The following is a 16,114-nucleotide window of genomic DNA, read 5'->3' on the forward strand; positions in this document are numbered from 1 at the left end:
AGTCTGCAGAGAGCCGGAGACAAAGAGCTGCCATGCAGCTGCAAACAGCTGTTTGGAAAGATTGTCAGAAACTACAAACATGGTGATCTGTAGTTTAGTCTGAGCAAAGCATGAAATCATTAGAGCAGAGTCCCGGAAGAATGTTTATTCAAACGTTGTTGTATGTAAACATTGTACTTTTATTTTGAAAAATGTATTATGACATTCAATAGAACTCAGCTGCTTTGTTTCTTTCTTTGCCACCTTTTTTATCTTCTATTTAACCAAACTGACACCAGCATCTATCCAATATTTATGTCGTCTGTCCTACGTGGTTTTGTATAAAGTAGTTTTTCACAAAAGCATCAGATGATTGTTTGTGTAACTGTTACACTGATACAACTCAACAGTAAAATGTCAAAGTGAACAGTTAACGTTTAAGGACTATGTGGAATACAATGACAAAAGGATGGAGATCAGCAATCGAACACCAGATAAGAAGTCAATCAACTGTTGTTGTGTATATTAAGTCTGTCACAGACTGCAGCAGCATGGTCAACATGCTGAAAGTCTGAGGTGTGTGCAGTATGAGATGTACTTTACAAGAGCAAATTATAACCTAAAATCACAGATACAGAAAATCACAAATATGTTTAGATCATTCTTCTTTCAGAATCTTTCCTTGATAGTCTTTTCTCTCCCTCGTAGACGTTTCACCACCTCTGCCTCCTAAAGTCTTGAATCAAGACAAATGTTTTTCTTGTTGTTTTTTTATTCAACAATGTTTTGCTGTTAAAATAATAAAAGTTTATTTTCAAGCGTGTCTACTTTTAAGTCTTTTTATTTAAACTCTATGAGATGTCATTTTAACAACTCTTGTGAGGTTAATTTAGTTGGTGTTTTGGAGCTTTTCATTACATCACACGATCATCAGCAGATTCAGTTTGTCATCAAAGTTCAAACTGCCAAATGTTCGAAGATTAAAATATATTATGTAAAATAATCACATTTTAAGGTTTAGGTTAGTTTGGAGGGCCGGAGAATTCACTGGTGTGATGGCAAAGGTGAAGAAAATGCAGAGAAGACGATGACAGAAAGAACACGTTGTAATGCCAGACATGAAAACAGCATTGAACCAGCGTGGCATTAAACTTCTCGCTGACACACAATACTCTTATTATTATTAGAATGGCTTTTATTTTGAAATGCTGCTTGAACACAAACATATTCACATATAAAACTGAAACCAAACAGCACAGTACCTTTACCACGACCTGAAATTCATTCAAAACTTTCCCTTTTTTATTCCAGTTAATAGAAAAGGGTGAAATCATTTTGGTCCCAGTGCAAACGGCTCACAGTCCTGATAGAAGATGTGTGTTAGTGTGGTTCAAATCAAACTCGAAGATGCTCACGTGTCAAAGCTGCATGGTTTTGTATATGGACACAATCTTATGTCTTGAATCAGATGACTTTTACAATAATTCAGTGAAATTAAAACGGATGAAGATATTTCCCAATACATAACCCCTTCTGCATGAACTCCTGTTCTCAAAAACACCTGAGGATCTGCGAGTCAGCCCCTCAGACAAACTCCCATAATCTCATAACTCACTTAACTCCCATAATCCTCCAAACAGCAGGCATTATTGTGGCTTTCCTAACAGCTGTGAGTCGACACAGGCAACAAAACAACAACAACCAGATCCAAACCTGAGAGAGAACCGTTTCACTTTCACATGTTTGGACCTCTGAATTTATAATGTTATTGGAGTTATATCCAGATATATGTCCAGGTTCAGTCTGAATGTGAACGATGAGGGAAATCCTAGGTCAGAAACATCAGGACTGCTTGCCTTGTTTTGTCACAAAGAGTATTAACAAGTGAAAATCATCAAAACAAAGCTTCTTTACACAATAAGGCTCAGGTGAAACACAAAGGACGCCTTGTGATTCTTTTTGATTTCACTGGGTCAAAAAAAAAATACAGTACAAAAGTTGCTTTGTTCAAACACAAACGCCTGATCAGATTAATACTCCTTGAATAAATATTATGTTCATGTTTTTTTCCAGAGTAAATCTATCAATTGGTTTAGGCACCGCTGTGTTATCGGACAGAGACATTATAAGTCCAGCTTAACTGGAAACTTTTTCTTGCGGCAGTGAAATACAGATAACTGACTACAGGTAAGTGATTGAGAAAAGCAACATGTAAATAAAAGCAGCATGGGTAGTTGCTTTGGTAGGAGACGGTCTGTAATGTGTTCATCAGGATTTAGCACGTTGATCACAAGCATCACGCAAAAGTAAAATGAGGCATCTTTGTTACATGGCATATTTGGTTTAAGGCAACGTGTGGTTTCAGATAGAAATCTTGCCTTAGTTGATCACTTAAATGTTCCAGCTGCACAGTTAACAGTTTGAACAAATGGTTTCCTTTAACATAACATTTCACTGGTCCAAAAAATATTGACATGCTGAGTTCATACATACAAAAGAGTAGAGATAAAAAAAAAAACAGCTTTTAACTGTGACAGAGTTCACCAGTTATAAGGAAGAAGCAGAATTGAATGACAGTGTTTGTAGTGTCGATGGCCGGCTTTGGCATCAGTCTCTCTTTTCATCTCAGCTGTTTGTCATCCATAGAGTTAAAGGGAAAAGTGATTGTTTGGCCATAGATGCCAGAGCCCCCTCCGTTGTCTTTTGGTTGACTTTTCTTGATCTAAAAGGAACCAGACAGTGTCTGGCCCTGTAGATCTCTTCCTTCAGGTCCACCATCCTCTCAGCAGTTCAGACTTCCTGAGTTTCTTTTCCGGTCCTCTGATTCTGAGGATCTGCTAGCCCATTAGCAAATTAGCATGCTAGGTGGTGCCAGACTTGACTGAGGGTCAAAAAGGTTGATTTAACTTTGAAGGGAGTAAGAGAGTCAGCAGGATGAGGAGAGGTGGCTGAAGGCTTCATGAGGACCTTTGATGGGTGAGCGATAAAAATGTGATTGTTTTTAAAAGGCCACCTGGAAACAGCTCACCTGGTCATTGTCTGGAAGTCTAGTGCACAACATCGTTAATGTCGTGATCTATGTCATACTTTTCACAGAACTTGCTCGTCATGGGCAGGCAGGTGAGATGCTCCAGCCAGTGCCAGTTAATGGGGTAAAAATAAAACCAAACTATCAGGGAGGAGCAGAGCCCGATGTAGGCCAACATGGAGACAGCGATTAGGATACGTTTCCGGTACTTGTCAAACGTCCCGAAGGTGACGTAGGGCAGGAAGGCGAAGGAGAGCAGCATGCCGCTGAGGAAACCGAAGATGTGAGCGATGTTGTCGATCCATGGCAGGAGGCCGCACAGGAAGAGGAAGAAGACGATGCCCAGCAGTTTGAGGAAGGCCTTCCAGGGCTTCTCCAAAATCTGCCAGCCTTGAAACAGCTCGACGAACAGGCAGGCAAGGAGTCCAAACTGAGACCCTGCGGGACCCACCTGGAGGGAGAGAACAAGACGGGTTACAGAGCGTCAAGTAATTCAAATTAAAACCAACTTTACAAAGACTTCAAGGTGGATCACTCTGACTTACATAGAAAACATCCCCCACTCTGCATTTACCTACGATCTACGTATGACTGAGCAATAGACATATGCATGACGTATATTGATTGCTGATCTCCATCCTTTTACATGACACATACGAGATAAAATGCATACATCCTGCTTATTGTTGACACAGAGATTTAGTTGGTTGGCAGCATTGCTGTTTATTTGCTTTGAATAAAAGCAATTTGTATTCTGAACAGTGAGTACCAACTCCTTTCACAGTAAAAAGTAGCATCAATGTGTTGTTAAAATGTTGTGTATTTCCTTATTATATAAAAGACGTAAAATGTCCTCTAGGAAAAATGCTGTTTCTCTGTCCGGATGGACGGTGTCTGTGTTTAACTGAGCGCAGGCTGATGGCAGGCTGATGGCAGGCTGCCAGAGACGTGCTGTGACACCTTTAAGAGCCAGAGACAAGGTAAACAAAGTTACGCTGTAGCCTACATGTCATGAACACGGTGTGTTGTTGGGGTTACTGAAGGGTGAGTAGAATACAGGCATCTAACTGGTCCAAAGTCAGACTGATCTTGCTGTTTAAGTAAGGTGTGTAGCCTGCACAGTGCTGTCAACAGTGTGCTGGAGGTTACTGCTTTAAGTAGGATCTGATTGGCTGAATTGAATTAAGGTTTCCATTTACATAGACCTCTTGGTATTCTGCCGAAGTCATGCAAAACAAAACAAAAAAAGTGATTTACAGAGCAAATGTGCAGTAACACACAAGAACTGTTATTCAGTTGTTAAATTGTTTGTTAATTGTTAAAAGTTGGACTTTAACCTGAAAACTACAAGAGGGTATGAAGTAATGATTTAAGTCAGTATGTCCTGATGGTTCTGTGCTGAAAAAGATGTTATACAGATGAAGGTTTAGATTTCGCCCTGTGAAGAAGTACAATATGAGCGCTGGGTCAGGCAGTAAAGGTCGGCAGATTACAGTGACGTCAGGACTGAGTTTGGAGGCTTGGCCTGGTCAGAGGCAGATGGCTAATCTGGGAAGACATTAAACTCTCACAAACAGAAAAGCAGCATGGCACAGCACTCCACCCACACGCTCCAGACACGTAGGCCGACACGTTCCTGACACGCGGTGTGGTCACTTACTATTGGTTTAGGTGGAAGGTGCGTTGTAATGTATTTATATTTGTGTTTCGCAGCACTTACTATGGAGCACAACACACATCGTTATAATGGATTGTTGAACAAATGTAAACATACAGCAGCAGGATGTTACTGTTGCCATTACAGCATTTGTACTTTTATTGAAGTAAATGTTATTCCTGAGTATTTCCTTATACTGAGCGGCAGAACGCTCACCTACAACAGGTTGTACTTCAGCTTCAGCAAGAGCGACATTGCTTCTTGCCAGCTCACATGTTCCCAAACAGGCTGACTATCCTCCTCATCCTTATTACTCTGGGAAAGTAACACATGTATAATCTCCAACTGAACTCTCAGGTGACCCTTCCACAGTTTAAGCACAGAATTAAACATCTCATTAGAAAAAACTAAACCTAAACACTGACAGTCACAAGGCTGGGTCTATATTTAAATCTGTGCAGTATTTTATCTGTTCAAATCTTTCATGCTTCCTATGTGCACACTAGACTGAACCTAATATATCATGGCATCATCATCAACTAGCTGTCTGGCTTTGATCTCAACCAAATCTTTTTTTAAATTATTTTTTGGCTTTTTATAAATAGGACAGCTGAAGAGAGACAGGAAACATTGGGAGAAGAGAGACGGGGATGACAGGCAGCAAAGGGCCGAGGACTGTAGCCTCTGTATATGTGGCGCCTGCTCTACCCACCGAGCTAAACCAGTGCCCTGATCTCAACCAAATCTACCTGTAGTCCGTTACAACTACTCTTTTATTTTTTACAGTTAAAAGCTGCAGTTCATCATTTTAAATAAAGTAAGGCAGAAACAATGATTTTGGCACCGAAACCAGAATAAAGTAAAGGAATCAGGCAGTGAGATCATGAGAACATAATTTACTTGAGTGATATATTCAGACAGCACTGTCTACAATTGAGTGCAGAATGAAAAAAACAGCAGAATATGTAAAGATGATGTATAGTAGGCAGGTTGTTATTGCAGAATGAAGACAAAATCCGCTAACTCTCGCACCCATGTGCACTTTGGGGTGTGCTGCAGCCGTGGGGTGATATGCAGCCACATGGGGTGCATGAATCGCAGGCTGTGCACCAGTAGGTGGTGCTATCAGCATGACCCAATTTTACATGTAGATCTGTTCAGTCATCATACATGTGAAATTTGAAGCCGATTGAACATTGTATATGAGAGTTAGTACTGGCTCTTAACAGTAGGTGGCGCTGTGAGTATGAGCGAAAAAAATTAATATGTAGATCAATCAGGCCAGGATTGGTACAGGCTCTCACCAGTGGGTGGCACTATAGCTATAACTATAAAATTTGTATGTACATGTGTTGAGGGCGGGATTCTTCAAGCACATGAAATTTGGTGCAGATATGATGAAGTACAGCCGAGTTATACCAGCATAAATGTTATGGCGATGCATCATGGCGAAAGCTGTATTAGCCGCGCCGCCTTATTCAAGGTCTTAAGGCTTTCCTGAGCAATATTTGAGGTTGATAAGTTTTACCGCTTTGAAGGAGGAGCTTGTAGCGTAAAATATGACATTTCCTGTTTCCTGTGGGGGGCATTATGGGCCTTATGGGAATTTTTTCATGTAGTTGTGTTTAGGCTGGGACTCTTATCATGCATGAAAAATATGAATAAGATTGAACATCGTGTATGGGAGTTACAATGATTTTCTGTTTTGGGCATTTTGCCCCCAAAAAACATGAAACTTTGATCCTCAGCCAAGACCATGCCCCTTGATGAAAACTTAAGCTTTTAATGACATTTAATCTTCAATGTCTTGTCAATACACTGACCAAGTTTGAAGATGATCGGATGAAGTCCTTAGGAGGAGCTCGTCAAAGTATCGAACCAGTGAATATGGCGAAATAGGCCAAAAATGACCACAAAATACAAAATGGCTGACTTCCTGTTGGGTCTTCCTGGGTCTGAAAAACCTGCACGATAAATGTAGGTGGGAAAGGGGTAAAACAGACTTCTTTTGACAGGTTGATATGATTACAGGTAGTCCTCCGAATTGTGTGATTAGAGCCACATCCCTAACAATGGTCTGTTATGGAGAAATAACAGACCTCGGAACGCTGTAATTAACCAATCAGAATCAAGTATTTAACACAGCTGTATAATTTGCTATAAACCAACATAGACTTTTATATTCTGATCTCAATATATCCAAAAAATATTTCTGCTTTATCTATCTGTTTTATTAAGTCAAACTTTCCTCACATCAGTGTCTACTAGAGACACATTTCCACACCTTCCACACAAATACAGAGATGATGACTTTTATATCGAAACAGATGTTGACTTTTTCCTCATCTCTCTGCAGAGTTTTAGGAGCTGAAACTAAAGTTGCTGTACTTTCACATTTCAGAATCACTACTCCAGTCACAGCTGTTGTTTGAGTCACTTATGCTCAGGCCACAGGGTCTCCTTAACTCAACAGTTAAAGGATTATCCACTTAAAGCGCCTCCTTAAGTGGCTTGACCGCTCTGTGTTGTGCCTTGCATGTGCTTCCTCTGGTTATTCCTGGTGTGTGAAAATCTGTGAGCTGGTCAGTGCCAAGCAGACCTGGATGGTGGGATTTCTGGCTTTCACGTCAAGGTGCGTCATACTGAGGGCCACCTCATGTCACACCACGCACATATCAGATGAGAGCAGTAAGAGTCAGCTTTTGAACAGAAAACAGATGTCTCGATGACATCAAGACATAAATACAAGGCCAGGAAGCAAAATAATGTTACCATAAATGATGTGTGTTTGATGTTGATTACTTTTGTTTCTGAATTAAGAGCTCCTTTACTACATAATGTTCATCATATGAAAGAGGAACTCAATTGTGCCCTGATGAAAGTTTCTATGCTCGTACACGTGTACAGACCAGAGGTGCCACAGACAAGTTTAGTCTTTGCAACAATTGTCTTTGTTTATAAGAAAAAAAATAATAATCTCATTAATTAAGCACCACAGCAGTGGCCTTTGTCAACCGGCACAATGGCATTAGGCTAATCTGCTGAAGGAGAAAGTGTGCTTACAGAGACACACTGACGAGAACAGACGTGCCTGTAAAAAGTAGGTAATCCTGACTGCGCTATTTTCACACTGAGTTATTTGCACAGTTAAACTTTTTTTTTTTTTTTTTTTTTTACAATCATGGCACTTTGAATTAAAAAAGATTACACTTGTGGAGTCACCCCCTAAAAGGACATTGTTGGCAATACTGCAGTTTAAGGCTTGTGTTGCTTTTGAAAATCATGAAGAATAAATATTTGTACATTCTGAATATCAGCAGCTCTTCTGGTTCAGACTTACATTTTTTATCTAAATATTTAGGTCTATATAACATACACAATCACTTACAACACCACTGACAAAAAGACAGGGACTTAGCCCTCAAGGACAGAAAAGACAACAATGACTGGTCGAAGCTGTTTATAAGCATCCGTAGACACCACCACCTTTGATTGTATTTAGCTGCAGTTGACTCAGCAACCTCCCAGACAGTCAACCATTTAATCTTGTGGACTGACAGGATTGCTTTAACTTTCCACCAGTACATCCGTCAGGAAGCCACAGAGTGGATTAACAATGGTGACAATGTCCAGAATGATTTGTAACCATGATTTTAACGTGAAAACTGAACCAGAGTTGGTTTTTACCAACCTAACAAACCCTCTGTTGGCCTAAAAGTTTAGAGGAATGCATTCATAAAATAAAGTAGCTTTGGTCAAAGTTGGCTAATGTCAGCAATGGTGGTCTTTGAACGAATTATAAAACATTTGTTTTGATTTTTTGAGAGATGATTTGAGGCTTGTGATATTCTGTAGTCTAAAACCAGCAACGCAAAATGAGCCGCGCCGCAGCGGTGCTACAGAAAAGTAGTCTCATTGTGTGTTATGGACTTCTTTAGGCACTTTCATGGTCAACTTCATGAGGTGTTTCCTGTTGCCTCGCTAAACTTCTGTTTATGAGGGCAGTCACGTCTACTCTAATAATCCCCATTGTGAGAAAACCCCTCTATAATAAGTGAACTTAGATAAGCCGAGCTGAGCCACTGAGTGGGACAAGTGGGACAAACAATCAGAAATTTGATCGGAATTGTGTTCATTATTTACACTTTCGGAACAAACTTGGCGGCTTTGAGGACTAAATAAAGTGTTGGCAGTGCGTAGATGTTTGTTTGTAAAAGCTATTACGTTCAACTTTACGTAACTGTGCCAAGCATACTGCCAGTACCTCATACAATTCATGCTAAGTGTGCATAGTTTTGAGTAAGTGCAACATTTAAAAAAAAGAACAGATATACTTAAAATAAATACATTTGTAATTATGTTTTCTGTATTTTTTTCTTCTCGTATTTGCTCTTGGTGCACTTGTAACACCCCCACACTTCCCTAACTGAGTGTGACCCTTTGGCGAGAGAGGCTCCATGTTATTGGCCGTTATCCACTAAAAGTCAAGTGAAGCCAACTCCAACTATGCTGATGTTGTGCGGCAGGTATTCATGCATTGATCACCCACCTCGGCTCTGTAGGGCAGGAACAGGGCAGAGGCCAGGTTTCCAGTGATACCACTGAGGATATAAATGATGGAGATGCGGACCCAACCTGCCAGCTTCTCCAGGTCTCTCAGTATGGTCATCTGGAACACCACGGACACAAGGCAGTGCAACAGCCTACACACACACAAACACACAAGCACACATACTACTGAAAAATGACAAATCAGTGCAAAGCCATTGCATTATGTCAATTAGCATTTTTTCCACTGAGCTTTCCTGGCCTTTTTGTTTACAAAGTGTCGAGTAGAGGGATTTCCCATGTGCCGTGCATTAACACTAAGTATTAGTGCTCATGTGAGTGAACAGCTCACGAGTATCAGGGCCTCACTTACAGATATTTCATTAGTTTTGAATCCTGAAGGAGGCTGACATAATGAAACCACACTTTGTAATCATTCACAGCAAACTATGGAAACAGCTCACTGACTCAGCATAATAGGCTTAACACTGTCACAGCATATTACACAGTCTGCTCGCAGCTACGCGTACAGTATACTTGGATGGCTGAATCAGCTGAAATAGCTCATTATGGATAAAGGTAATATTCGTTGTTAAAACATAAATAGAAAACTAGCAAAAAATAATTACATACAACCAAGAATAATTCATTAGTTTTAAATAATAAGTGATAAAATCTTGGTAATGATTGCAGTGCTTCTTACCCAGCATGGAGGAAGAGAGAGAGCCACAGACGGTAGAACTGATCAGGAACATCAGGGTTGAGGAAGGGCAGCAAGCCGCACACATCATCCAGACAGTGAACCTGCGTAAGAGTGATGTATGTGTTCTGAATATATATACTTAAACACCAACAGACACATGCACCCACACACTTTAACCCATGCGCTCACACTACCTGTGAGCAGAGTGTGGCCTCCTCATGGAAGTAACCATGCATGAAAGAGCAATACTCTCTGGTCGTGATCTCACATCTACAGGAGGGACAAGCAAAATGCATTTCAAATTTTCTCCACATGACCTGGCAGTGAAATGGTAGTTTAGATGAGTGCCTGATTACAAAGCGGGACAGCAGATCAGTGTTATAACTCACCTGCCCTTTGTTCCTATGCAGCACGGCCGGCCCTTGATGTTGCAGTCCATGTGTCTGTACCCTGTGTGGTTCCACTTTTTGGGATACGTACAAACCTGGAGAGAGAGATGAGCAGTGAGCCGCCTCAAAGACACTTCATAATATTAGTTTTTATATTACTTCCTGTTGTAGACTCCAGACTCAGACAGCAGAAAGTTAATAAAAAATGTTCAAGTAGACCCAGATATAGAAAACGGATCTAAAAATGAGTAGCACTCACCGGCCACTGGGTGATGTCATCGAGCCACGTATGAGGCTCTGCAGACGCAGGCTCTTCACACACTCTGGTCAAAGCATGCAACACAGCAGGAGAGGAGAGGATTTGAAAATATTTAATCCAAAATTACAAGCAACTGTTGATATTATTTCATGTGCAAAGCCTTAATGTAAGCACACTTGATTAGCATAGTTTCTTAGAGTTCTACACCTCATATGGCTCAATAATGACATCCGTATTCTCACCTGGGATCCTGGTGACAGACAGAACCAGAGGACCTAGTGATGTCAACGGCCTCTCTGTTCCATTTAATAAAGGTGGCCAGAGTCTCCTGCATAAACAATTGTTTTAGTATTCAACTCTATAAATGTGTTCATCACAAGGGAATACATTTTTTAATAGAAATCAATGCACATTATGTAAATCCATATTCTGGCATGTTGACTTGGAATTTGAAGAAATATTGATCTACCCAACAAAATATCCTTTCATTTTACCAAGAGCTCCTTAAAAACATTTTTGTATTGAGAAAAGTGATTTGTTACATTTAAAGCTCGTTACATTTACTTAATGTGTTTATCGGAGTGCAGGAGTATCGCTTTGTAGTTATATCAACGCGGAGACAATCTCCCTTTCCATTGCTTATACCTGGTGGTGTGTGGCTTAATCAGCAATGAAAAGGAAGACTGTGTTGCCACCTGCAGGGACTTAAGCTCTGGGGTGATTACTTCCATATCCCTCCAGTATTCATCCCAGAGCTCCAGTGTGCGCGTGCTGCTATGGCTGGTGAAAGAGCGGTCACAGAGGACAGCAATGATTGCTCAACTCTGTTCAACAAGACGTACAAACATTTCATAAAAATGGAGTTCCAGTGGGTTTTACAATACTGGATAAGGCTGTGCTTTGGGAGGGCCATCTGATCCTGCTTCAGGTGGAGAGCCTGCATCGATAGGGAGCTGTGGTGAAAATGTGCCACAATGAGACTAGCTGCTCCCACGGTGCGCTCTAGGTTAGGGACAGCCTTGAAACCATCACTGATGGCCAGCTGGAGCGTGTGGGCCAAGCAGCTGACCGACTCAAAGTATTGCCATGCAAAGATTTTTTGCCGCTATCAGCCGTGGTTCACCAGCAGCTTTTAGTTAAGTCTTCACAGGATTCTTTAGCTACAGCTGGCTGCGTGCAGTTCTTATGACATCGTCGCTGAATTCGAAACCATTGTCATGGGGATTATTTTTAAAACACAGAAAGCAGAAAGCTTTTTAAATAACAATTATGGGCTTACATGACACAGGGAACTTGGTGGGATAAAATGTAGAAAAAATATAGGACTACAAAACGACTGTTGAGCGATTAGATATTATCGATTAGATTTTTGTTGTAACTGATTATGATTTATTTAGCGAGTACTCATTCACCCGAGTACTAGTTTGCATTGGTAAAAACTGTGAGGTTTCTAGTCTGTGGCTTAAGGTAAGCGTTAAAAATATTCTTAAAAATATTGAATGCCGTATCCATTTTTATTTGCAATTTCCTTTTTGTAGTTATTTGATTGTTTGCACTGAAGCACTTACCGAGCAGTCGGAGCTGTGGGTCTGTACACATCCAGAGTTGTCATTCTGAACGCAGCAGCCAGACTCTCTCTCCAAGTCCTTCGCCTTCTGGATCAGACTGACTATCTGCCTGTCCTGACGGATGCAGGGTGAGAACTTGGCCCCCAGGTGGATCAGGTCGTCCTGGAAAAAAAACAAAAAACAAACATTTTCGTCAAAGATCCAACAACATAGTAATGTGTGATCTAAAGAACAAAAAGCTCAAAATGTAATATTTATGTATGCAATATATCTTCATGTAGATTAAGTTCCTGTATCTTTTAACAAGTTGTAATATGTGTTCACACAGCCAAGCAAAAGTGTACTTTCAAGACAGTACAGCCCACCCCTTGCCTCTTGGTTCAACCAACAATTCTAACTAAGTGACACTTAATGTGAAACCTCAAATGCTAAATGAGGAGAAGGACAATAATCTGTTTGACATTTTTAAGGAAGCAAACCGAGCAAAGACTCACCAATAAAAAAAGCGTGGGGTAAGGGGAAGTTTAGAGCTGGGTGAGAGCATGAGTATGTAACAGGAAACTAACTAATGGCTGTGTGTCTGATGTCACGCAATGATATATCAGACCATGAAATATCCTTTATTTTATCTTTGAAGAATTTACAAAGTGTTTATTTTTGGATTGGTGCACATGAGAGGGAACACGTATGTGAGTGGATATCTATGTAGATAATTAAAATGATCAAATGTATACAGCAGCGTAACCGAGGCCAGCAGGAGACTCACAGAGCTGGGACCAATCCAGAAGTTCTCCTGTTGGATAAACTTGACACTCTCATAGATGCCTTTGTTCTTAAGCACCTACAGAGGGCGACAGAGACACATACGTGGTGATGGATATGCTAAATGTACAGTATAACATAAGTACTTTAACAGTTTATATTTTTTCGTTTATGAATTTTTTTGATGAGAGACAAAAAATGAGACACACTTTGTGTCTTAAATAAAGCTTTTAGTTTGATGAATTAAGTGTAAAGGATAAAAAAATAGATCACTTTTAGTTTGCTTTCAATATTCGATGCCTTCAGCCATGACTAGGGCAGATTATGCAATCTTAATAGCACGGTTTGCTGGTTTCAATCTTACAGAAAGATATCACCAGCCATTTTTGAATTACAGATAACCCAATATTTATTTCATCTTGATAGTGCTCAAATGCAAACAAGCATGCTAAAAAAAATTGTCTTAGTAAATTTGCAAGTAAATCTAAAAGGTCTGAGCTTCACTCACCAGTTCAGATGTAGAATGTTGTGCAAACCCCACAGGGGCAAAACCATATGTACAACAGGCCAGCAAGGTGATTACTATGTGGACAAATGTGATCCAGTAGGTAAAGTAGGGCCTAAAAAACAAAACAAACGGAGGACATTTAAATCAGGTGAAATGGGTGAAAATCATGACCAGTTACAAAATATTGTCAGCCTTGGTATCACATGTGACACATTTAGTCGCACTAATCTGCTTGTTTCAGGTTTGTGAATACTTAAACATCATGTCCGTGCTCATGAGCGTTCCCAACCTGTGGCTGTGGAAGTCTTCCAGCTGCTTCTGGACGTTGCTGCTGAGGCTGCGTCTGTACTGCCGGTTCAGCCACTTTCCCACGACGCCCATGCCGTACTGACGCTTCTGTTTGTCAAATGCAAAGTGCTTAACCTGGGAGGCGATGCGACCACCCCGACGAGGACGGCCCTTTTCAGGCAGGACTGTTGGTGTCCTGGGCGTTCGAGATACATCCTTACTGTTGTAGGGAAAGGAGTAAGAGAGGGAGTTATGATGATTAATAGCACACATTTTGTGTGAGGCGAATAAGATCCTCCGATTCGGTTTTGGAGTTACTCACAGGCTTGGGAACTTGTGGTCTGGCTGATCGCTAGGAGCAAAAGCTGCAGATATGGGAGGCGATTCAAATACGTCATCAGCCATAGAGTAAAACTCATCATGGGCATCCACCTACACAAGAGAGAGGTGATGGAGGTCACAGGGGAAGAAAAAAATGTTCACGTGTAAATTCTCATATGCGTTTGGACTATTGGATGCCATTCCTGTAAATGTGTGTCTCAACATACTGTAAACATTCACAGACAAAGGAAGCAGAGAGGGATATAGAAAGAAGAAGTGCAGATTGGAGGTTGATAAGAGAAGCAGACGTGCAGTTTAACTGGAATACAGCTGGTGGAGAAGTGTGACTGCTGACATATGCAGGAAGGGACAGGAAGTCTGATGTAAAGTTACCACAGAAAGTTGAGGCAGAGAATTGTCCAGGCTCTGACAGGAGGAGAGAGATAGTGACTGCTGACCTTGCTGAAGAAGAGCGACCCAGAAGTGTCAGCAGAGTCGACAGTGTCCTCATCCATCCAGCTTGGCCTGGCAAAGCTCCTTTTGGGGAAACTGCGACCTGTCTGGGAGCCTGCCACGCCGCTACGACCCTGAACAACACACACACACAGGATTTACAGTTACTTTACACGTGCATAATGTTTCTTAGATGAGTCCTGCGTAAACAAATTCTATGTTCGTTTTTTCTATAATTGTGTAGAGATTACATTAGCAATCACATTACGCTATCTGGAACACATCCAGGTTTTTCTGGGACCTACCCTTATCAGGTTGGACGCAGCTCGGATGCTCATGCGGGCGACAGACTCCCTCTTCCGCCTGGGGAAGCGGCTGTAACCGGAGCGCTGGCTGGTGAAGGAGCTGAGAGAGGTGACGCCCGGGGTGATGGGACCCCCCTGAGCGGTGTGGGGGGTCCTGGGTGAGCGACTGTCCATCTCATCTGGGCAACGGAAGGCTCGCCCTCGTGCCAGGGGATCCACAATCTGAGAAAACAGAGATTAGCATCAACCTAACATAAACATGTAAGTAGCATGAAGTTTACATAGTCTTGATTCTACAAAACGTCTGTAGTTTCAGGAAAAAGCTCGTTTGTGAGTGTCAGTGTTAGCGTGTGTGTTAATTAAGAGTTAAAAAACAATACTGCTAAGAAATGCTGATAGAAATTCTTATTGCTGGACTTCCAGATTACATGATAGAAGGCACAAGACAAGAACAAAATAAAAAAATAATACTGAATGATGAGTAGATGAGTGGAGCTGTCTGACAAGGACTGAGGGAAGTTGAAGATATGATTCATCTGGGACACAGATGGTCCCCATCTGTCACCATACAGCTCGCGACTTTATGGAATCCAGACACAGATCTCCCTTTCTGCATCGTATTCTTCTTCTTACTCCAGTCCTTCCAGAGAAGTCTCTTAGTGTAACGTTTAAATTGAAAAAGCATACGTGTTGGCCTATTGTGAAATTTTGTGAAAACTGGAATTCCAGGTAATAGATCTTGCTGTGTTTCATCCCGTTTCTGATTGTGTAACTTGCGACCCTTGCGCAATATTCTGGTTTATTCATACAACGGGATCCGGATATATATGGAGTTGTTTCTAAGCATATTAACCCAAATGAAACCACAATCGTGATATGAATTAGTGGCTGGACTAGAGTATGTAGGCGTCTCTTTGACAGTAGAATACCTTGGGCATCTTCTGCGTAGCTGGTGAGTCTAGGCCCTGGTCGATGCTGGTGGCCGTGTCGGGCTCTCTGTACTGGGGCTTCAGCTTGCCGTAGCGCTGGCTGCAGTGGCGCAGACTCTTCCTGTGCCATACCTGCTGCTTTGTCTCACAGTCCTCCCCGACGCCAAACCACGTCGCTGTGTTCCTGTTGACAGAGAAGGGCGGCCTCAGTATCACACAGCACAGAGAACAAACAGCAAGGCAGATGATTTTCAGGTAACACAGGAGCAGCGCAAAAATTGGAATCATAATTGCGGCAGTGCTTCAAAGAAAATCACAAGACTATCAGAAGTTGCATAATGATAGAAGGGAAAGGCAAACTGACAGATTTTACCAACTAAAATTGTGACCTTTATGCTCATCAATAGGATACTTTTC

General features: G+C 41.3%; 1 protein-coding gene across 1 annotated transcript in view; it reads right to left on the reverse strand.

Moving 5' to 3' along the window:
• Window positions 1–140: 140 nt before the first annotated feature.
• LOC138594921 (inactive rhomboid protein 2-like) overlaps window positions 141–16,114 on the reverse strand; it is a 28,780-nt gene continuing 12,806 nt past the window's right edge. Inside the window, exons 5-19 of the mRNA XM_069666199.1 lie at window positions 15,698–15,881; window positions 14,769–14,990; window positions 14,469–14,597; window positions 14,012–14,121; window positions 13,691–13,909; window positions 13,402–13,513; window positions 12,898–12,972; window positions 12,132–12,293; window positions 10,806–10,891; window positions 10,564–10,627; window positions 10,305–10,399; window positions 10,110–10,185; window positions 9,916–10,016; window positions 9,214–9,367; window positions 141–3,458 (exon numbers count right to left, since the gene is read on the reverse strand). Coding sequence (XP_069522300.1) covers window positions 3,027–3,458; window positions 9,214–9,367; window positions 9,916–10,016; window positions 10,110–10,185; window positions 10,305–10,399; window positions 10,564–10,627; window positions 10,806–10,891; window positions 12,132–12,293; window positions 12,898–12,972; window positions 13,402–13,513; window positions 13,691–13,909; window positions 14,012–14,121; window positions 14,469–14,597; window positions 14,769–14,990; window positions 15,698–15,881 — 2,221 coding nt within the window. The 3' untranslated portion in view covers window positions 141–3,026. The remainder of the gene's footprint in view (window positions 3,459–9,213; window positions 9,368–9,915; window positions 10,017–10,109; window positions 10,186–10,304; window positions 10,400–10,563; window positions 10,628–10,805; window positions 10,892–12,131; window positions 12,294–12,897; window positions 12,973–13,401; window positions 13,514–13,690; window positions 13,910–14,011; window positions 14,122–14,468; window positions 14,598–14,768; window positions 14,991–15,697; window positions 15,882–16,114) is intronic.

Source organism: Semicossyphus pulcher, unplaced genomic scaffold, assembly GCF_022749685.1.
Source record: "Semicossyphus pulcher isolate SPU_LCO1_2020_fin unplaced genomic scaffold, fSemPul1.0.p SCAF_17, whole genome shotgun sequence".
NCBI lineage: Eukaryota > Metazoa > Chordata > Actinopteri > Labriformes > Labridae > Semicossyphus > Semicossyphus pulcher.